At 41.2% G+C, this 22,736-nt stretch overlaps 1 protein-coding gene and 1 long non-coding RNA gene across 7 annotated transcripts in view; both read left to right on the plus strand.

Annotated features, from left to right (window-relative positions):
* Positions 1 to 11,815, plus strand: part of LOC117946165 — a 13,545-nt gene extending 1,730 nt beyond the window's left edge. The window contains exon 3 of the long non-coding RNA XR_004656975.1: positions 11,709 to 11,815. This is a non-coding gene — a long non-coding RNA (uncharacterized LOC117946165). The remainder of the gene's footprint in view (positions 1 to 11,708) is intronic.
* oxr1a (oxidation resistance 1a) overlaps positions 1 to 22,736 on the plus strand; it is a 189,276-nt gene that overhangs the window by 149,761 nt on the left and 16,779 nt on the right. For all 6 annotated transcript variants that reach the window (XM_034874031.1, XM_034874035.1, XM_034874030.1 and 3 more), the window contains 4 exons: positions 12,957 to 13,109; positions 14,082 to 14,266; positions 17,170 to 17,819; positions 21,932 to 22,097. In XM_034874031.1, the coding sequence (XP_034729922.1) occupies positions 12,957 to 13,109; positions 14,082 to 14,266; positions 17,170 to 17,819; positions 21,932 to 22,097 (1,154 nt within the window). The remainder of the gene's footprint in view (positions 1 to 12,956; positions 13,110 to 14,081; positions 14,267 to 17,169; positions 17,820 to 21,931; positions 22,098 to 22,736) is intronic.

The raw sequence follows: 22,736 nt of genomic DNA on the forward strand, positions 1-22,736 counted from the left end.
CCAAACATGGTTAATCATATAGTCTGCCTAACATGGTTAATCATATAGTCTGCCTAACATGGTTAATCATATAGTCTGTCTTACATGGTTAATCATATAGTCTGCCTAACATGGTTAATCATATAGTCTGCCTAACATGGTTAATCATATAGTCTGCCTAACATGGTTAATCATATGGTCTGCCTAAAGAATGAATAAATGAAAGTGCTGTGTCAGAGGGAAGAAACTGAGAAAAGAAAAGAAAAACTGATCCCTACCAGGTTAGGTTCACAGGCTCAGTTGCCATAGTAACTTACTCTGAGGTTAAGTTGCCTCTCTTTCTGAATCAGAACACCCAGAGTACCCCTCATCTCAGGGTTAACAAAACAGGCAAATGGCCGCAGGGCAGGGTCAAACCTCGGGCCACTGCGACAAGGAGTAAACCTCTATATATGGGCACACACTCTACCAGGTGAGCTACCCAGGCACCTTAGATGTTAAACCTTAACCAAGTTCTCCATCGCCAGTCCTGGTCGATGTCCTTATCATTAGGAGTATCAAGTATCATTAGGAAAATGTAAATTAGGCCTGTATATTATTGTGTAGTTTAATAGTAATAAGACATCACATTTTATAAACTACATGTGTTTTGTCCGCAAAAGTCTTCATTTGTAAAGTAACTAACTTAAGATGTCAGATTAATGTAGTGTAAAAAAAAATATGTAGCTAGGTAAGCTGGTCTAACACAGAACATACTTTAGTTACTATACCAAGAGTGTCGTTGTACAACAATGAGTAAATCAGGCATATTTTGCACTGATTGACTGAAAAATACTCTGATGTCCTGTCACTCACTTCCTTTCTGCATCCTAAATTTGAGTCATTTACAGAATTTCTTTAATGCAGTTATATGTGCTTGTACTCTTAAAATTGAAATTGTTTTCTATTGCTGTCTTAAGAAGGCAGCACAAAACATGCAGTAATATACTATGTACTTTTAAATATCTATACAGTATGTCCAAAAATATCTAGCCTTGTGTGCTTCATATTCACATTGGCCTATGGAAGGAGAAGCAGATTAAAGCAGCCTTAATGGAAAAACAGCTTGTGGTCCTTTTTAGCCATGACCCTGGCATGTTAAAGTGCTGGAGAATTTACACAACAAAGTGCATGTGTGAAATGGCCCAATAGAAAAAACAGTCTCTGCTGATGCATAGCTCTGAATTAGTATCCAAGCTGCTGACAGCCATGTTGGTTTGCTTCATTATCATAGTTTATTTACATGAAGATGGAAAATACATGGTATTTCCACATGTGGCCAGATGTATTTCTGACGACTGGTAGTATCTCAGTAGCGGAGCGTCTTGCAGCTATTAATACTAAACTTTTGGGGTGTGCACATGATACAAGCCTTCTGTCATTGTGCACTGCTCCCCCTCCTCCACGCAGTTGCTAGTAGCCACGGAGGACACAGAGGATTATAAACAAATGAGGGATCTTCACTCGAGTTTCTGCAAGCCAAAGTCCCCGAGCGCCCCAATCTTCTCAACAAAGCCACTCTGAGAAATCCAGAGAGAGTTGTGTGGAGTTGATAGTCTTAATTAGCTTTGTAGCAATTCGTTTGGCGGTGGCTTAAATGTAACGGACGTTCATTATTGTCAAAAAGTTACGCACTAAAGCTTTAAGTGAAAATCAATGTATTGTCCCTTAAATTCCAGTGTCGCCTTGTAGTGATGGGATTGGTTCCTTCTCTGACATATGACCAAATATACATCACATTTTTTCCACTTGTCCCTGCTGTTTGTGTGCAAAGAGACCAGAGGTCTGGTGCAGTCAGCCGTACATACTGTCCATACTTCCTGTCCTCCCAGCGCTAAGACCAGCAGTGTATTAGCCATCTCCCTCAGGGACTGGGTCTGCAGCATCTGAATCAGCCAATCACAGAGCACCGCAGGAAGCCCAGTGGTCCCTTAAGAAACATGACTGTTTGCTGGTCTCCATGGAAACACCACTGTTGTTATGCCACTTTTGTGAGAAAATGGATACTGCTTTCTCCATCGCCATCACTGTCACTGCCGCTCCACCTGAGTTTAGCCACCCTCCCACGACAAGGGCTCCCCTTCCGTCTGCTCCCATCTCGGCCCGTTCATTTCTCCCCGGCTGACAAAAGAAAGGGGCCCGCTCATTTACAGCTTATCTATTTCGGTCATGCCTGCGAGAACAGGCGTATACTCCGTGGCTCTCAGCGGGTGAGGACCAGAGAGAGGGGATGTGTGAGTGTGGTGAAATTAAGCCTTTAAAAGTGACGCATTGTCTGATATTTAGGGCAACTAATGAACGGAGCAGCTCGCTTTCCCAGACAAGCAGCCAGGCAGCAATTATTCCAGGCAGAGGAAGTGTACTTGGAAGTCAGACGGGAGGGAACATTACCTCACATGATGTGCCAACTGTGTAGGTGTTTGTGTGTGTGTGTGTTTGTGCCTGACATTTCTATCACATTCTCTTCCTGTGTGTGTGCAAGCAAGCATCCAGGTGCTGTTTGATTTTTAAACCAAAGGAAGGACCTTAATAACTCACTCAGCCTCTTTATTTTTATTTTCTCAGAATCCCCGGCATCTTTTAATTACAAGCCAATTTTGGTGCTCTGCACACACGCCTCAATGAGGATATTATCTAAATAAATGGTTCTGGGAGGTGTATGGTAATAGCCTTGCAAGCAGTATATAGCTAGTGTAACCCTGATGAAGATGAGTGCTCCGAAGAGAGACTCCTTTCAGATGCTTCTCTTTTACTTCTGGATAGAAAAAAGAGGTCTAGCAGCGGATGTTTCAAACGCCTATTAGATGTTCCAGCAGCCTTTCAAATAATCAAAGCCTTGACATGTTTTGTCACTTCAGAACGTTTTGTGTGTCTATTCATTTAAAGAAAAAGTGAAATCATATATATTTGGCTTTTTGATTGAAGCCCTGTAGTTGCATGCTGCAGTTTTCCATCATAAAAAAACCCATGAAAACAGGTATTCAACATGGTGAAGAGAATAACTTTTCAAAAGAAAAGCACACATATCAAAAACCAAAGTTATCTTTCAGATTGTTAAAGGAATAGCAACACATGTGCTGAGCCATAAAGTTAGGAATCTGACTCAGTAATGTCAATGATAGAATATTTAGCTTAGGCTTGCTAAAGATGCTACTTGTCATACCACACAAAGTAAGACAGAAGCAGCAAAACTCCTGAGCCTAATGAATTGTGTAAGAGGCGGTTTCTTTGTTTGTTAAAAGATGAATGTGTTAGTTTTTCCTGTAAAGGTTACATAGTCTCACTTTAAAGGGCCACCAGCAGAATTACATTGTGCCTCCGGAATAGATACTGTGGAGTTTTCCTTTTAAAAGACTTTGACCTATTTAACATCTTAAACTGGATTAAGCACTGCCTAGCATTTATGGAGCATTTGTGTTCGTACATATTACTGTGTCATCCCAGGGGTCTTTATATACTATTTTATGCGTGTCTTTTTCCCATCCTTGAATGTATCGAAGGAAGAGTTTTTGCTGTTAAAGATAGACTTCAAACAAACAAATTTAGACAGGTGCATAATGATTTACTTGAAGATGAGTTAGGTAAAAAGGGGGGTTTATCACATCAAAAGATTATAGAGTATCAACTGCCAACCATGACTCCATCGTATGCTGTGGTGCACTTGTTATAATATGTTGCAAATGCTTCAGTTAGCAAGGTATGAGAGTTTTGACCGTCCAGCCATGTTGTTGAGTGTTTCTGGGACGGAGCTGAAGGCCAGATAAGGCAGCTCTGAAGTGTCTTCGTGCACTCGGTTTGCCTGCTGGCCTGCTGGTACTGGCAGCAGAAAGTAACACATCTTGCAGGCATGGATCATTGGCTGGATGACTGTGTGTGTGTCTGTTGGGGGGGGGCGGTTGGATTATTTGGCAGCCACCGGCTCGCTGGCATACTTGCTCTCTGGTCATCTGTGTGGGCAGGCACGTCCTCTTTGTGCTATCCAGACCTTCCTCATGTCACTCTCTCACACACACAACACACACACACACACACACCCACACTTACTCCCCGTGGTGGTGCAGCTACTACTGTGACCTTCTCTGTCTCTTCCTCTTTTGGCACCTGATTTGCCTCCCTCCTTCCTTCCTTCCTCTCTTCCACTGGGGGTGTGATCTAAAATTAGTAATAAAGGAAGTAGAACCAGTTTAGATTACCTAAATATCTGTTACCACATTGCTACATTTAGGATGATTACTCAAGGTTTCATCTTATAAAATCCAGCACGACTAAGCCTACTATGTTTTACTGAGAATATTGTTGTTAGGGACTGGGCAACATATGCATATTATATCGATATATGAGGCTAGATATTGTCTTAAATTTTGGATATCGTAATATGTCGTAATAAGTGTTGTCTTTGCCTGGTTTCACAGGCTCCGTTACAATTAAGTCAGGACTGTTCTAGCTGTTCTGTTGTTTACCCACTTAGTCATTAAATCCACGTTACTGATGGTTATTTATCAAAAATGTAGTCAGCACAAGTGATATTTGAGTTCCTCCGCCAGCTCTAATTGTAGTTAGCTTTTATTATTTGTTTTTCAGGACCCCAACCATTGTGTGCTCCCTCTTGCAGAACACGACCATGTCCAGAAGGTGGAGCTACGGATCGTTTTTTGATTGCACCATGTGTCACTGACAGGTCAAAGCCGGGTGGCACCTGCAGACTTCTTCTCTATGTATAAATATACATAGAGATGAAAGCAACTAATACACTAAAGATTTAAAAAAAAGAATGTTTCTATATTTATAAAATAATGACAAAGTACAGGTTCTGGTATCTTTATATATGTGTATTACTACACAATGTCTCTTATTGACAGATTACCTTCCATATTTCCAATATGTCCCCCTGTCCTTCTTTACCACGCTAAGTTCTGGATATAAACCCTGTTTTACAGGAGCCTCAGTCTTTTTCTAGATTTATTTCTCCTCTTGTTTCAATGGAGAAAAATATTGGTTGGAAACTGAAAGGGTATTGATTTCTGTAGCCCCACCACAGCTGTCATCTCACACCTATACAGCCATCTCCTGTCCCCCCCGTCAGCCCCCCTCACAGCTTCCTGTGGAGTAGATTACCGCGATGCTGAGCTCCATCCACCTTCACAAAACCCTCAGAGAATAGCTCCTGGTGGCCCCGTTGGGCCTTATTTTGCCCAGCACCCCTCCATTGCAACGTTCTCCCACCCCCCCCGCCAGCTCTTTCATCTTTGGATATTCTGTTCTGCTGCCATCCAGCCTGCTATGCTGCACTTTGCTCTTTCTCTCCCTTTGATGTTGCACACACTGAAGAAATCGTGTTTCCAAGACTAACTGGAACCTGGTCACGTCAGGACGTTGACAATTTGTGATTCACCTCAAATAAGGTCAAATAAAGTCTGTTAGTCTTTATTTTAGGATTTTTCAGGGAGGTTGTGTTAGTTCTTTTCCCTTTCTCTTTAGAAAGACTGCTGTCCTTTCCCTTACCTTTACCTACAGTACCTGAATGCCTAAGCAGTTTTAAAGAGCCCCTGTTATGCTGTTTTTGGTTTTTTTTTTTTAGTGTGTTATATAGTTTGTATAAAAATGTAAAAGATGTATAAAGTAAAAAAAAACTACCTGAAACGCGTCGCCCATATTCCCGTTTGAAAATCCTCAATTATAATGTCCAGCCCAGTTTTTTACATGTGCTCCCCTTTGCTGCTCAGTGCCTTGTTTGAATTTGGTTGACCAATCACAGCAGAGTGGGCCGGCCAAACAATCAGAGCAGACGGGGCTTTTGGGGAAGGGATTTTTGGGAAATCTCACGAGAGCAAGGCGGTCGTAGTTCTGAGACGCAGGCGGCGCAGTTGCTTTTCACCGACTGCAAGAGCCAGGCGGACCCAGGCGGACCCAGGCGGACCCAGAGCATGCTGGGAAACGCCGGCTTCTCAGCTGATTCAACACCTGATTGGTTTACAACGTGATGACGTTCTATATAAACTTTTTATAGTCTACTCGAAGGGCATTGAGGTTTCTCTCATTTTTGATTGCTAGCTTGTAGCCAGCACTCAGCCAACTTTGTAGGTCCATTTTTACTGTGTTGACATTACTGTAGTCTCTTGTTAGCATCTTTTAGGTTACTTGTCGCATAGCGACGCATGCGCAGCTCACATCTGCAGTCGACTCATATTGGGTGGTGACACCTCCTCTAACCTTAGAGTTGTTGCAGAGTGTTGCATGTGCTAGGGGCATCGAAGATAAAGGCAGTTTTTGCAAGAGCCGAACGCGCGCAATCCAACAGTTGGATCCGGTTTGATAGAAACCAAGATTCCAATGTAATAGGGATGATATATAGAGAGGAAGTTTACCATTTATGGCTTTGAAAACAACAAGTGCCAGTAGTAACCACGCGTTAAGGAAATAGAGGACCAGCCAGACTTACTATAGAGAACACAGAGGTGTGTATTATAACTTTCACATCTTCAAATCAAACATCTTGTTATGGGACCTTTAAGGAAAGCATGTTTCATTTGCAGTCTCATGGAGAAATACTACACTACCCACAATTGTAAGCAAAAGGGCAATCTCTGATTTGGTCCAACTCGCTGTTACGTTGGACATGGACACGTTTCACGTGCACGCAAACGGCAAGATCAAGCTACTACCATTAAAGTCTATAATAGTTTCTGTACACAGTTTTTTTGTCTTTTTTTTGCCATTTTCAAAATGTTTTTTGTCTTTTTCTCTAAGTCTTTATGGTCAAACGGGTCAGATGTCAGTCCCAAAATGACGCATCTAACAAGCCGAAGCAAGTATCTACGTCTATGGGTGGTCACTGTTGAACTCTATGGTTGGTGCTGGAGGTTGGGTGTTTGGAGAGAGAAAGCAGCGTGTAGCAGGAAGGAGTAAACAGCACCGGTAGTCACACAGGGACTACAGGGAAGAAAGATGAAGTGGCAGACCTGTGTGAGATATAATTGGATCAGGTGATGATTTGCTGATATAGCATGGCAGTGCAAGTTCTGTCTGAGGAGAACACCTAGGGTGGAGATGAGACATTTATACGGCAATGATGATCACATCAGGTCCCATGCATGGGGTATGACCTGAAATTAAACTACTGAGACAGTGAGCCAATGTTTTTCTCCCCAATTTGACAGAAAGAGACCGATTGTCAGCTTCATTTTTGGGCACTTGTAGGCCTTTTATAGGACAGCTGAAGACATGAAATGGAAGCAAGGGGGGGAATGACATGCATCAAAGGGCTGCAAGTCGGAGTTAAACCCAGGCCCGTTCCGTTGAGGCGTAAACCTCTATACATGGGCGCCTGCTGTACCAACTGAGCTATCCGGGCGCCCGAGATACAATATGACACCATTGTCGGCCAATAAAACAGACCAACTTAATCTTACTGTTTTCACTGTATTTCTTCTCATTTCAGGCAGTTATCATCCTACGCAGCAACATGCAAAAGCAACATTATATATATATATTTTGCTTTGCAAGGTAACATTTGGCCTCATATCAAAAGAAAACATTCCCTGCTATCACATTGTGTTGCCTTCTGAGCAACAGCTCTCATCTGATGGACAGTGAGTGCAGCTTCACCATCCCTGTGTGGACTGTGTGCAGACATGCTCTGGGTGTTATTTTGTTACCAACACATAACACCCATTTCTCAGATGTGTCCGATTTAATGAGAGGGAAAGGGAGACAGTGTTTGTTGCGCATTTCAATGAGGGAGGACATGTTTTGACACCCAAGTTGCTCATTTCAACCCAGGTGTGTGTTGTGCATGTGGACAACGTGTGTTTTTCTGGTCCCAGGTGGGTTCCAGTCAGTGTTAACATTTATTATTTAGGTGGAAAAGGCTGTTCCTCTTTTTAGATTTCAACGGCCAGCTTGGATGAGTCATTTGGGAAGTGACTCGCCGAGAAGTGGCGCGATGAAGTGCAGTTGTGTAGGTGAAGTGTGTTCAGTTGAAGTGGATGACGAGCCGGTTTAAAGAGATAATCGCAGTCTTCAGATCTGAAATTCACCAACAATAGATGCTCTCATAGATAGGGATGGGCATCATTTTGATTTCAACAGTTCTGATTCCAGTTCCGATTCTTTGAAGGGTGTAGTTGAAATGGGTATATGACCCACTTCAATTGGCTTTTTTTACAGAGGACCTTTTTTATTTTGATTCAATGGTGATTTACGGTTTTACCAGGCTTTTTCAAAGTAAAATAAAGCCAGCGACCAACCAGCTTCTTGTTTATATTTAACATAGCGGCCACAGAAACGACACAGAAGCTCAGCAACCGGTAGATGCCGCTGTCGCTTCTACGTCACCCGGATTGGTGGTCTGATTGGTTGAAGGACTATCCAATTGCGTACAGATTCATTTGAACTATGCTCATTGGTCACGCCTCTTTTCCAGAGAAAATACAAAGCAGACTCTATAGAGTTTGGCTTGGTCTGGTCAAGCCAGACTAGCAAAGTACACAAAAAAACTACTCCTTTACAGTAACGCGAGTAATTGTCATTTGTTACTTTTAACCTCTGGTATTGAACCACTGCTGATTCCCTCCCAGGTCCTCCTTCTCTACCAAGCTGATGGTAAGCGTCTGGCGTAGTAAAGCTGCCCTCTATCACCCAGGTGGGTGCTACACATTTGTGGTGGTAGTCCCCCCAAAGTGCTTTGAGTGCTTGATGTCCAATCCTACTCCCTATTATCATAGATCCGGAATCCTGCTCTTTTTTGTTCTTGAAAACTTTATTTTCAGCTCCCCTCTTTATCTCTATTTTAACATTTTATGTCTCCTCCTTGTACAGTGAGGTTGCTTGTTTTGGCTGTAACAGACTGGCGCGGCCCCCTCTTCCTTCCCTGGCTGCCAGTGTCTGGGCTGCTTGTGTCGCTGTGGGTCAGTAGCTGCAGGCTGTTTGTCGACGGAGAGAGGGAGATGTGGGGGTGGGTGTCAGGAGGACAGCAGACCGTTGTTGTGGGCTGGGGCTCTCTTCTTTAAGCTCTTCACTACTCTTCACTGCACTTCTCCATCGGCTTTGGACACCTTTTCCACCCCTCCTGGTCAAAATCCCCCTCCATGATCACTCCCACACAATCCTCTCTGTCCTCCTTTTTTTCTTTTGTTCTTTATCCTCACTCCAATCACACTCTCTCTCATTGCCTTTAGCTTTCTTTATCTCCTTGTGGTTTTATTTCTCCACCGCAGCTATGCCTTGCTTTCCTTTTTTTTCATTGCTTCTGCTGCAGTTTCTACTCTCTTTTTGTCATGCCAATGTCTATTTCACCTGTCCCTCACTTCTTCTCATCTTTCCATCCAATGTTACTCTTCCGGCAGTCATTCACTGTCAATCAGACCAACAGTCAGATCGGTTTTACAAAATCGTCTCCCGGTCAGACCTGTGGATAGTTAATCAGTTGGACTTCAGTCAGCCACCCCCGTGGCTCCAACATTGCATGGCAACATGCTGCTAGTAGAAACACCAAACTCACCACAACTGGTGTTTCCAGCCCAGCACACACCATCTGTAGGAACAAAATTGCTTTACAGTGTACGTGTCAACATGTGTTATAGTTGAGACATCATTTACATTGCTTCTTGGCTGTGGAGTATCTGGCGGAATTACAGATAAACAAGTTATTATGAAGGGGAATAGTTGTTTTATTCATTCCACTTTCAGTCATAGATTCAACTTTATTAAATACACTATGTATTTTGCAGCAGTCCAAGCTCAACATAGGCTACTAGGAAGGAATCCCTGCCTGAGGTTGGAAATAGCACACCAATGTATTTATATTCTCTTAGGTCTGCTACTTATGAAATGGATTTTTGTATAATAATATTTTGCTGATAAAGTGGTTAAATTGACAGATATTGTAATAAACCCTATAAATAAAAGTAGTGCATTTAGTAAATACAGTACTACAAACGCATAAGTGCTATAAATCGAAATTCTGAAATGGGATATCCTTGTTATACTTTGCATATAGTAGCTAAGACAAGAATGTGACTGTTCAATGTTAAGGAAAAACTGAGGAGCAGCACAACTCATTTCACATACATTAGGAAGGTTCGGAGGCCTTGATGACTTACACAGAAGCATTTAATAAAGACTCAATTGATGAGACAATTAATCAGGCAGTACAGTTTAACCTCGATGTGGTGTTGATTGCACAGTTCTGTGCCAACTCTCTGAAGTTCCTGTCTTCCTGAAGGTATCTTTAAACTCATGCAAGATGTGTTACGTTTAGCTGAACCTTTAAGGGAAACAAAGATATAACAGGGAAGAAAGATGAAGTGGCGGACCTGATTTGCTGATACAGTATGGCAGACTGTCTGTTGCCTAAACACAGATGCCCACGCCTCGTTAAGCCTCTCTCTCTCTCTCTCTCTCTCTCTCTCTCTCTCTCTCTCTCTCTCTCTCTCTCTCTCTCTCTCTCTCTCTCTGGTGTGTATGCTAACGTGTGGCTGGCCCACCGACCTCCAGAAGGAGACAGTCCTGAGACCAAACATTCCCAGACAGCTACCTAGATTCCCTGAATAGGGACTGGCCCAATATTCTCGTCCCCTGACCTCTGACCTATGAATGACCTGATGTCTAAGCATTTCCTTTGTCCCATCATGCCACAAGATGGTGTTTTGGGGATTTCCACCACATTCAAGATGTATTGCATGTAACACCTGCATTCAAAAGTGTACTTAAATAAAAGTACAAAAGTATGAGCATCAAAATATACGTTACAATAAAAAATAAAATTAAAATACACAAAGTAAAGTATGAAGTGCTCATTTTGCTTATGGTACTTCTGTGTTTGTTGTACTGTATGTCCTCAACGCATCGAGATATTCACAATTTATTTTTCTCACATGTATAAGAACCCCCTGCCCACTGTCACACCAAATTTGAAATTTCATGTTTAGGTGTATCATCTCCCTCTCAGCCTTGCTTTATTTTGCAGTTTTATAAATTCAATTTTATTGATAGAATCAAATCATAAGAGTATGTACTGTTTGTTATTACATATTGTTAAGGCTTTAAATAAGAGTTTAAATTTATTAAGAGTTTATACATTTCTAATTGTGCTCACCTTTTTTAAAACTATGTCCGACTCTGGCCCCTCATGCAATAGTTTCCAAGCCCGCCCCCGACTCAGGAGGACGTTTAGTCAAAATTTCACTAACTAGCCAAGTAGTACCCAAAGCACAATAATTAAATCTTCAGGCTCGTATGAATGTTTTTCACCTAATTGGTTGTGTGAGGCTCAGGCACACAGGAGGCACATTCATTTGGCGTGCCATTGGGTTGCTTTTAACCTGATTGTGCCGCTGTGCAGAAATATCTGTTTATATATAGATAATACACTTAGAGACTCAAACGCATTAGTTTGATGAAACAAGACTCAAATTAGTCACACCATGTATTACCAAGTGAACCGAGCTATGCTTGTTCGACATTGCTTATTATTTAGTCTGTTTGGTTGAATGCTACTTAGAGATTTAGACACGATGCATTTGTATAGATGTCCGTTTGCTGCCACTAGGATGAAGAGGAACGCGGCTTTCACAGTTTTGCTTTTGTCACTAATATTGGAACTCACTCCTAACTATGATGACTGTGATGTTTAATTTACAGTTGATTAATATCCAATATCCAAGGCTGTCCAAACTGCTCCAAATTCCTAGCCTGACGTCATCATACTCAGATTCTAGTCAGAATATGAATCTGATACTGCTCCATGGGGCTGTTATTATGGGGCGTGTTTCAACCATACCAGGAAAGAAAATGTCTCTGCACTTGATTGGTGGATAGACCTACAACCAATCAGAGCAACGGGCTATGTGACGTATACGTGAACTTTTGTCAAATCTCGCGGGAAGGACAGCAAAAAACATCCTCACCCTTGGTTCAGAATAACAGTTGCTAGAGCCAGTCCCACAATGAGCTTTCCTTAGTATGTGCCATTTCTGAGTAAGTAGCGTTTGAGAAGGGTGGGTGGGGCACAAGGTGGAGGCTGCTGTTGTGTCCTTGACGAACTGCCAATTTGCTCATTTAAAAGCCATGATGTCTCATTCTCTCTCATGGGTGGGCCAAATTCTCTGGGCAGGAAAAAGCAGAGAAAGGTAATGTTGCCCCTTATGACCTCATAAAGAGCAAGATTCCAGATCGGCCCATCTGACCTTTCATTTTTTCAGAACAGGATACCCAGGGCTTGGTTTGAACCTATTGCCATTTCTAGTCACTGGGGAACAATAGACAGACTGGGGGAACCCTTTAAAATCAGTGCTCTGTCAATATCTTCTATAACAGACGTGATGGCGGAATCTACACATCTCAGTTCTCCAGTGGTAGCATTCTTTGTTTAATACAAATTCAACTCAAGTTGTCTTTGGGGACGACGTTGATTACGTTACTGTTGATCATCTGTCCTTCATCGTATAAAGCCTGCCCTGACAGTTTGATTGGTCCAAACAGCTTTGGTTTGAGCATAGTTGCTCCACAATGGATCAAGTCCGGACCAAACTTCCCCACCTCAAATGTTGTTGGACTAAGTTCGGCTGGCATCCAGGCTGCCAAATTGCATACCCAGGAAACCAAGTTTGAAGTAGATTTGATGAATAGTTAATGAGATATTTCAAAGACACACAAACACACACACAAACACAAACAAACACACACACACACACACACACACACATTCCCCTGTCAAAATGTGACAGTTTGAGATGTATTGCAAATTTTACTTAAGTTAAAGTACAAGAGTATGAGCAACAGCAGTTTATCCTTTGTCGCTGACTTTGCTGTCGCCTAGCTATAAAATGTTCTTGTGAAGGACAAAGTCCATCCTCAAGAACAGATTATGTTCTATTAAACTATGTACTAATAAATGGTGTCCATACCAATGTCCACACCCCCACTGTTCCTATCTCCAGGACTCTGATGGACCCCCCAGACCGGAAGGCGTTCATCCTCCAGTTTTCTCCGCCCTGCGGCAGTCCAGAGTGGTGTCATCCACCTCCGAGGAGGAAGAGGCCCTCACAGAGAAGTTCCTCAAGATCAACTGCAAGTACATCACTGGTGACATGGTAAGACACAGTATTTTAATCGGTCCAAAATGTTCAAAAGAACAACATTACACATTACGGCACAAATCCTTTTGTTTTATTTTTTTATTTTCCTGCCTGTCTCTATGACATGTAATGTTAGACAGCCAACCAGCAGCATTATTGTAGAAGCATGCTCACTGACGCTGATGACATTGACTCTTTAGGCATTGAAATAGGGTATGAATGACAAGGCATTTTTCAATACCTGCCTAAAAAATACTGAATTTTATACTCAGCCTATAGTATTTATGTAAGTATATGAGCACAGACAGCTGCCAACTACTGTAGGTCAATGCAAAATTTCCAGCAGCAACAACAACAAAAAGCACATGCCTGAATGTGACGGATGGAAAGAGAGAAGTGGTTGTATTAGTATCAAACAAAATATATTTCACAGCATAGCTGCAGGTACTTGACAAACTTCACAATTCTTGGCTGTAGATCTGGAATGTAAATTGGAAGAAAAGTAATGCACTTAAAATAAAACTACACATTAAAGGGGTTTCTCTTTTTCATGGTTTGTAGTCAAGAGTTGTAAACCACTGATTCCATTTAAGAGCAGGTTTAGGGTTAGTCCTAAATTGAACTGGAAGTGCATGCCGAGTTACAAAAATTTAGAGGGGGACAACCCGAGCTGCAACAACTTGCAGAGCCGTGGTGTGCAAGTTGTACACAAAGTACACAAAAAACTACTCTAAAACTACTGTAATTTGTTGCTTTTCACCGCTAGTATTGAACCACTGCTGATTCCCTCCCATGTAACAAAAGAAAGCACTGAAGCTGTCACTGGTCAACACCTTCTACTTGATTTGGGACATTAGTGGTCTCAGATTGAATGGGCGCCCAGTTGTTATTGTGACAGAGGTGCTTTTGATTATCCTTTTTTTTTTAGTTCCAATGGATCCCATTGTTGATCCTCACCCATCCCTCTCTTTTCCTGTGTTTATTCAGGGTGCGGTGAGCGGGGTGTTGCTGGTGACACCCAACAACATCATGTTTGACCCTCACCGGATGGACCCACTGGTCCAGGCCCATGGGTGCGAGGAGTACGGCATCATGTGTCCCCTGGAAGAAGTCCAGTCTGCTGCCATCTGCAAGGAGATCACCGACCCCAAGATCAGAGAGGCCGTGCCCGAGTAAGAAAAACACATTCAGATACAGAATACTTTGCAGTTGAGTATGTATAGAAGATACTTCTAAGACGACTACACATGTAGTTATTATAGTTGTCAATCGAAAAAATGTAATTGAGATTAATCACTGAGTGTCAAAGTTAACTTGCAATTATTTGCTAATGAATGACACGTTTTTAATCTGTTCTAAATACTTTAAAAGGGATATTTTTTCAAGTTTTGAGACTTCGGTGGTAACTCAGTTCACATCAAAAGTACACAAATAACGTTAGTCTTTTGGAGAGAGGGGGCTTTGAAACTCAACTGCCATTCAAAAGACTGTTTTATTTATCCATTTCTGCTAATGGAGCTTTGTTTCTACTAACCATCCTCTCCCATTCATGGATGTATTATATCCCTAAGACACACTCACGTTCCACTTTCTCATTAGTGTTTAATCCAGGATGTGTGGAATGCAAAGAGGGAAATTACTAACAACAAAAAATATACTTGAATATATTTATAAGTCACTAAGTTGCTAAATCTAGCGAGAAAGTTGCCTTGTTGGCACTGTCCACAACGTTATTGCTGCAGCGTCCTGGTTTCCCAAACCACGGAGCAAAATCACAGAATGCTCGTGCATAAATCACGCATAAAAAAAATAAATAATCCACGTTAAAAGGAATTTGCGCTACTCGTTATTAACGCGTTCATTTTGACAGCCCTAGAGTTATTTGAAGTAAATGCAACTGAAACACTGACTTATAACTTCAATTTACTCCTGCATACATTCTAAATCTTGTATCTCTTTAAATCTGTTTGACAATTTCATTCCAATTATTATTGTATTATTTTATTGTTATTTGTTTTGCATTATCCCATCCTCTTTCAGTCCCTCTGCTTTCTGATTATGAATACCAAATACCTTTCTCCTGCTCTCACCCTCCCTCACCCTATAATCAATGCCATTCACGGTTGCAAACACAGTCAGATTGCATCAGCAACCGATTTTGTTTTCAGTTTGATTCTTTTCACCTACACACCGAAATAAAAGAGAAAGAGCAATTACACCAGGGTTAATGAAGTATGCTTTCACCCTCCTACATTCTGATTGCTCACCTCTTCATGCACTAGGAAGCAGCCACTTGTTCTTCCTCCCACAGATTTGTCTGTTTGAGTTTCTTTTGCTTCATTTAAATTGTTTTAGTGTTGTTGTTGTTGTTGTTGTTGTTGTTGAAGACCAATTCATGCAAAGACAAATAAGGTCTAGTGTTAGGAATCCTGTTTCCTCTGGTGGTAGTAAGGTCTGAGCAGTTCTGTTTACAAGGGTTGCGTTTTGGACCAATTATTGTACTGACATATTGTGTTTTTTGTGCCAAGGCCAGCTTTTCTCAGTTGTGGTTCATTGTCTGCCCTTCTCTCTCTCTCTCTCTCTCTCTCTCTCTCTCTCTCTCTCTCTCTCTCTCTCTCTCTCTCTCTCTCTCTCTCGGCTGACCTCGCTCTCACTCTCTGTCTAAACACACAGCTCAGCAACAAGTGTTTTGCAGAAAGTGATTCTGTGTGCTGGTTAAATACAACTATCACCTTGACGATCTCAATCAAGGTTTACAAGAAAAAGGACGTTTTTTGTTTGCATGAAACAGATTTTCGTCCTATGTGTATAGAATTTCAATTTAGTTGTAAATGCAGCTTTAATTTTTCTGACTGTTGATTAATTACTCTTAACGTTGGTGCCACAGTATTTCTGATAAATGTTGGTGCCACAGTATTTCTGATAAATGTTGGTGCCACAGTATTTCTGTATATGGGGACATCAGTTCTGTCCATGCTGTATGTGCCTGGTACAGGCCTAAAAATGCCCCAAAATAGTCTTGTAAAAAAATATCTCAGGGCAGCTGCCTGCATTTAATTACTTGATAAAAGTGTTTATAGGCTGAAAAATGTTCTGTTGATGCATCAGTTTGTTAGGCTTTGTTTTAAGGCTTTACCCCACTTGTGCAGAGTTCTTTAATATATATCCTCCAGAGGAATATGTGAGTAGTGCAGGATTATCATGTCGTTATCATGATGTTATCATTGATCTTTTTTGTTGAGCGATAGTCTTTAAAAAATTGAAATCACTTTTTTAAAGACATTCTATTACCTGGACCAATTTCTACTATTCCTACAACTTCACTTTCTTGTTATATTACATTATATTATAAGGCTAACATTGAAGCCAGCAATTCCGCACAGTGACAGCTTTTCAGAAAACTATTTTTCATACGTTATTGGTATCATTCAACATTTCAATGAAGTTCATACTTATTAAAACATTTCCACTTTTCACACTAATTCACCTTGTTCTTTTGCATTTAAGACAGCAATCCAGTTTAGCTTTAGCATTTCCGCTTTTCAGCATTCGCACACATTTTCTGCAGAAAATGCATTTTCTTATTTCCTTTGTTGTCCTGCTTTTAACACACCTGTCCTGGTAAGTTAAAAGTGTCTTCCAGTTATGTAGTGGTGTACAAAAGACTAAACCTTAACAACAACAAAATACATTTTAGTCCACAGTTTGGGCCAAGTTCCAAAAATGCTAAATCCTACATTTCCCATAACACAACCAAAATAGCCTGCTCCAATATACCCTCCATGCCTGAAAAACACCTTTCCAACTCCATGGCCCCAATTTGTAACAATTTGTTTTGTTTAAAGTCTTAAGCCCAAGTTGAGATCAGGGTTATTTTCTCAGACATTTCCTCCAGATCCATAGAAAACATTGTACATTTGTTTGTGCAGGCTGACTACTACTAACCATAACAGATAAAAAGAATTATCATTACAACCTCTTACGTGTAGAGCGTGTAGGGAAAAATCACATGTCCAGATAGATCTCTTATAATTGATAGAGTTCCATGGGTCTTATTGCTTATTTTTGTTTCCAGTGACCTGGAGCCTCTTCCTACTGAGAGACATCCCTCCCAGAAGGACCCAGAGCAGCGCCTCCGGGAGCCAGGGGTCAACGACAGCGGCAGCACTGCCCCGCGCAGCACTGAGGGCTCCTTCTCCGAAGATGTCTTCACTGAGACGGAGCTGTCCCCCATCCGTGAGGAGGAGCAGGCGTCAAGCGAGGACCTCCGTCTGGACAAGTCCTCTGCCGCTTCCACAGAGTCTGTGCAAACCGTCACCCAGCTGGAGGCCACCAGTGCCGAGTCCCAGGCCCCAGCCATCAGTCAGCCAGAGGAGTGCAGCGCTGCGGCCAAAGCTGAGGACAATCCGCCAGACACTGCCACAGAAAGAGATAGCCAGTCGCCCATGGGATCCAAGCAGCAGAGTTTAGAGAAGCCAACAAGCACACCTACTACCACCAGCAGCACTAGCCAGGCCGAAGGCCCCAGCAGCAGCACCTCTCGCCCAGGGTCCCAAAGCTCAGCCACCCCTGGTGCCACAGACACCACCTCCATCTCAGCCAGTCAACAGGGTGAAGCCAACGAGGGGACAGACGTCTCCAAAACGGACACTATGCAACAAGGCAAGGAGGAAAAGGAGAATGTAGAGCAGACGCCAAAGGACAGCACGCAGAACTCAGCAGAGGGTAAACACATTTACTTAGCAACAGTTATGACTATAGTGCACAACTATTTTTTGTAATGAATGTCTGTTACATTTTACAAAACTGTATGTCTGTAATTCTCAGGATAGCTATGTTTACAAAATTGTTTAGTCAGGCGACTTTCGTACGCAGTAGCTCGAGTGATGAATTTTACCGCTGAGAAAGGTCAACTTTGGAGATGAAGAGGACATAAAAACTACAAGATAATTACCTCTTTTGAAGAGTCCATCTTGTATTTTTATCTTTCTGTGCTAGCAACTTGATGGAGGAGGGGTGAGAGTTCGATCACCAAAATGCTTGCGATGATCCAACGTTGTTCTCGTTATGTAGAACTTCTCATGGGTGCAACAGAAGCTGTGCTCTATAGCTTTAAAAATGTATGTGAAAATGTTAAAGGACATTTCAGGTGATGTTTGGCCTCGTGTTGTCTTTAAGCTGCAACCCTACATCCATATTCTTTTGAAGACTATCAAAGTAAGTTCTTCTCCTCTCTGGCTGTTTCAGAATCACTTCTCTCATGTTGGTTCCTGATAACCTTTCCGGTTCCACTCGGCCTTGGTGCTAGTAATAGGAACATAAAGACGGAGGGAAATGGCAGCCTCTATGTTGTAATCAGCTTGGCGGGGCTAGCCGGGCTTTATGGGGCTTTATGCAGCACTTTGATCTCTGGCTCAAGTGGTCTGGACAACTCCTCCGGGCGATAAGCTAAAGCCTATCAAACACCACAATGCCACAAACACACCTAATGCCCAAAGGGGAAACACAGGGACGATGAAACCCAAGATCAAAACGCTTTATGAGACAACATTCAGAGAGGTATTATTTATACCAGACATCCAGTCTGGTTTGCTTTCATGTGAATTTACACAAATACTAAATCCACCCCAAAGGCTGGAATGAACTTATTTTGTGCTTTTTGCCGTTTTTAAGATTAAAGGATTGCACTTGTGGTTTGGGATGTTTTAACCTGACAACTATGGTTATGTAGTTAGGTCAATCCCACGCTGATGATGAGTTCTCTAAATGTGGGATCTTAAAAAGCTCTTCATTACAGTTAATTGTTATGCTCATATCTTCTTTATCCCTGTAATTAGAGAACAAGACATCATCCAGTAACTTATAGACATAACCAAAAGAAAAACATTAGCTCTAACATTATGTCTATTTTATTATACTTTCAAAGAACACATATGTATGTGCAAAAAAGCGATGCTACAAGTAGAGCTGGGCAATAAATCGATATTATATCAATATCGTGATATGAGACTAAATATTGTCTTAGAAGTGGTGTCTTTTCCTGGTTTTAAAGGCTGCATCCCAGTAAAGTGATGTCCTTTTTTCTGAACTTACCAGACTGGTGGAACTGTTCAACTATTTGCCTTTACCCACTTATTTATCAAAAATGTCATTGTGTAAATATTTAGTGAAAGGACCAATAATCAACACTAATACAACACACAATATTAAGGTATTTAGTCACAAATCTCATGATATTTGATTTTCTTCATATCACCCAGCCGTAGCTATGAGCCACAAGTTTGTCCCAATAACAGGCTTTTTTTCCTTAATTCCCAGGCTCTCCAAATAACTAATGACTAATGACTTGTCTTGTTTGTCTATCAAGTAGCCCATACCATAACTAAAGACTAAAAACCACACATCATCACACATCATTGTCTGAAGTTTGATTTACTAACAACATACATTTTAAATGTATTACTTTTCAATGGCATACTTTCACATTACAATGTCAGAGTATCTTTGAACGCACCAGCAAGTGTATCTCAGATGTATTTTCACAAGTGATAACATTAAGGTAAAAGAATATTCACTGTGATGGATTACCTATGTTCAGCAAGATCTTCAGTCTACTAAAATAAAAAAGAAGCAGTGGCTGTGTGGAAGTTAGGTACAATGTTTATTAAAAAAAAATGAAGATGTGCTCGAGGAAATGTTTGGCAAATACTTTGCAATTAGTAGTTAATTGGCATAAACATACAAAACATCAGTGTTAAGAAAGTTACTGTAATTACTAGTTACTTCTTCAAAAAAGCAACTAAATTAGATACTCATTTACAAATTATAAAAGTAACTAGTTACTTCAGAAAGTAAGTAATGTGTTACTTTCAAGTACATTTTTAAATGCTAAAATGTGTCCCCACCTCCACCCCTCTATAATGATACTCAAAATACAATTATCATGTAATTATGATTAATCTGAATATTATAATGAAATGGACACTTAATACAAACACACAAAATATATACACTCTTCACTCTACACTCTGTAGTGCAAATAACATAAGTGCCCTGATGCTTATACTTGTGCGCTGTTGTGTGTGTCGGGCCGGCGTGTGTGTGTGTGTGTGTGTGTCTTCAATTTCATAATGCCATACCTGTCTCTTATTGACTGACTCGCTTTTGTTGTTCGTTGTGTCCGACTATGCATGCTTCCAAACACCCGCCCAACTATACCTCTGATTGGCTTATCATGGAATTTCACTCAACCTCAGCCAATCAGCATTTATGGATTTAGCTTGTCTCGTGCACGGCCCATTAACCAAGGAAGAAAAGATGTCTTTGCCTCTCGGCTCAGAGATCAAATCAATTATAGTAACCGCATTTTCTGGCAGTAATGGTAACGGCGTTGTTAAGGTGGTAAGAGTAATCAGTTAGATTACTCGTTACGGAAAAAAGAAACGCTGTTATTTATATTGCCGTTATTCCCATCCTTGAAAACCATAGCGTATTTTAATTAGTATCGGCACAGTTTTGGTCTTATTATCTGACAGCGACCTCCGTGTGTCACCGTTACTAACTCACTTCATAACCCACTCTAGTTAACAGTGGGGGAGAGATTTACCGTTTTCTCCCTGGCAATTATTGTCACACAGAGAGCCGGGCTACAAAAGCAGTTCATATTCACAGGGATCTCCGCAGGGCTTAACCATTTTTCTGTGCACATTAGCACAGCCCACACAAGAAACAGCAGCAGCCTCAAAAACAAGCTGCATTAATAAAGAATAAGAATAAGAACTAGAATGTGTCCCACTGAGCGTGTTGTCTAAGCAAATTAAAATAATTATGTTCATCATTGTTATTGCTGGTTACGTTGAGCAAACCAAGAGCAGTGTAATGTCACTGGTACAGTGATGTCATTCAGCTTCCGGGGGCTGTGGTCTTTATAGTATAATGTAGCATGGTCAGAAGACTCAGACCCACTATCAAGTATTGTGTGCTACTCCGTTTATTTATTTCATCTGTTGTGTTTCTGCCTCAAAATGACTAATGCAAGTTGAAGAAGCCACTAAATAGAAGATAACTAGGTCAAGGCAAAATAGCAAGTATTAGGGGGAGAATACACAGTTATTCAACAAGTTGTATTTTCTTTTTAGATATTGGGAACACAAATTGAGGACATTTTGGGAAATATGCTCATTTGCTTTCCAGCAAAAGTTACATCAGAAGAAAAAAGCCTGGAGTGCTCAGAAGTTCAATACAAATAATGAAAATGCTCTTTGGAAAAGGAACAAAAGCTTCAAAGAAACAAGGATCAGGGGAACAGCAAGCCTGGCTCTGTCTAAAATATGCCCAAACTGTTTTTGTCATGAGCACTTTTACACAGCGTGAATATTACGCACCAATAAAGCAATGTAATCTGTTGCCTGAACGGGGTTGGTTTTTCTGAGCTTTTCCCCAGCGAATAAAGACATCAACTAATCAAATTGTGTTTTTAACTTATGAGGATCATAATGCACAGTATATGTATATACGCAAACTTCCTTACTACTCACTTTCAACCTTGACAAAGGCAGTTTCTTGTTATATCTTATTTGTTTGATCCTTACAAAATCTTAAGCATAAAAGCCAGAGCCAGGCTAGCTGTTTCCCTCTTGTTTCTAGTCTTTATGCTAAGCTAAGTTAACCAGCAGCTGGCTTTAGCTTTATAATTTCATCTAACTCTCTGCAAGAAATTATTCCCCAAAATGTCCAAGTATTACTTTAAAATGATTTGTCCTGTTTGTTATAGCTATTAAGCCATAACATGACACATGTTTATACTCATGTGACCATGTGATTATTTCCTCTTCCAGGTACAGGGTCTGTGGAGAGGCGGAAGCACCCAACTCACAAGTTCCTGTGTCTGCGGGTGGGGAAGCCCATGAAGAAGACGTTTATTTCTAACGCCAGCGCCTCCATGCAGCAGTATGCCCAGCAGGGCAAAAAGCACGAGTACTGGTTTGCTGTGCCGCAGGAGAGGTCAGTACCTCTGCTACACCTTTGAATGCAAGCAAATGAAACCACAACATATAGTAGCCTCTGATTAGTCCACTTAAAGTGCAGCTGGCGTTGTAATGTAGGGAGCTGCGGGGATTTGACCTCATGCCATTCCTAATACACCACAATAGTCAGCTGAGTTACTGAGGCACCGCACCCCCAGTCCTTTTAATATTTGAAACCAATCAAATATGCATTCTTCTTCAGGTCTGACTCCCACTGGGGCTTCTGCCAATCTCACTGTGCTACCTCTGCCAGAAAAATGATTTATTATTCATTCACTCTGCAGGGAAACAGACAGACGCACTTTGTTCCTGCACTTTGTGTGTGTGCACACACACACACACAAATTTAAATTATGATGGAGAGGATGTAAATCACTGTATTGATATAGATACGAATTTAAATTGTAGATACTACATTCCTCGACAATTAAAAAGTTTAAATAATACAAATAACTACTCATTCATGCACTTTAACATTAGAAGCGTGTGGAAACATCATGAAGTATTAGCTACACTCTGACTGTATCTTTAATGTTATTGGTTGCAGTGAAACCTTGGTTATCGATAGGACCTTTACTGATATTCATAACCTTAATGACTAAAGGCTAGTTACCAA

Source organism: Etheostoma cragini, chromosome 6 (assembly GCF_013103735.1).
Source record: "Etheostoma cragini isolate CJK2018 chromosome 6, CSU_Ecrag_1.0, whole genome shotgun sequence".
Lineage (NCBI taxonomy): Eukaryota > Metazoa > Chordata > Actinopteri > Perciformes > Percidae > Etheostoma > Etheostoma cragini.